The 706-nt window shown below is 56.9% G+C and overlaps 1 protein-coding gene across 1 annotated transcript in view; it reads right to left on the reverse strand.

The window, feature by feature from the left end:
- The window catches only part of LOC119588073 (zygotic DNA replication licensing factor mcm3-like), a gene marked incomplete in the record, with an annotated part of 7,302 nt that overhangs the window by 5,874 nt on the left and 722 nt on the right, over positions 1 to 706 (reverse strand). The window contains 1 exon segment of the mRNA XM_037936776.1: positions 2 to 105. Within this exon segment, the coding sequence (XP_037792704.1) occupies positions 2 to 105 (104 nt within the window).

Here is a 706-nt window from a genome sequence, read left to right on the forward strand (position 1 = left end):
ACGTTGGGGGTTCTTCTTGCGCAGGTCGTTGATGTTGACGTTGAGGCGGCAGTCCCCATTGGCCACCATGTCGCGCACCAGCTGAGTGTACACCCCGGAGTCTTCCTGAGGGAGGGAGGAACGAGGGGGAGTTAGGGAGGGAGGAACGAGGGAGGAGTTAGGGAGGGAGGGAGGAACGAGGGAGTTAGGGAGGGAGGAATGAGGGAGGAATGAGGGAGTTAGGGAGGGAGGAATGAGGGAGTTAGGGAGGGAGGAACAAGGGAGGAATGAGGGAGTTAGGGAGGGGAATGAGGGAGTTAGGGAGGGAGGAACAAGGGAGGAATGAGGGAGTTAGGGAGGGAGGAACAAGGGAAGAATGAGGGAGTTAGGGAGGGAGGAATGAGGGAGTTAGGGAGGGAGGAACAAGGGAGGAATGAGGGAGTTAGGGAGGGAGGAACAAGGGAGGAATGAGGGAGTTAGGGAGGGAGGAACAAGGGAGGAATGAGGGAGTTAGGGAGGGAGGAACAAGGGAGGAATGAGGGAGTTAGGGAGTGAGGAACAAGGGAGGAATGAGGGAGTTAGGGAGGGAGGAACAAGGGAGGAATGAGGGAGTTAGGGAGGGAGGAATGAGGGAGAGAGGAATGAGGGAGGAAGGGAGGAACAAGGGAGTTAGGGAGGGAAGGTGGATGGGTGTGTGGTGATAAAGTAGGAGGAAGGGGGGAGAATA

This window comes from Penaeus monodon, chromosome 23, assembly GCF_015228065.2.
Source record: "Penaeus monodon isolate SGIC_2016 chromosome 23, NSTDA_Pmon_1, whole genome shotgun sequence".
Taxonomy (NCBI): Eukaryota; Metazoa; Arthropoda; class Malacostraca; order Decapoda; family Penaeidae; genus Penaeus; species Penaeus monodon.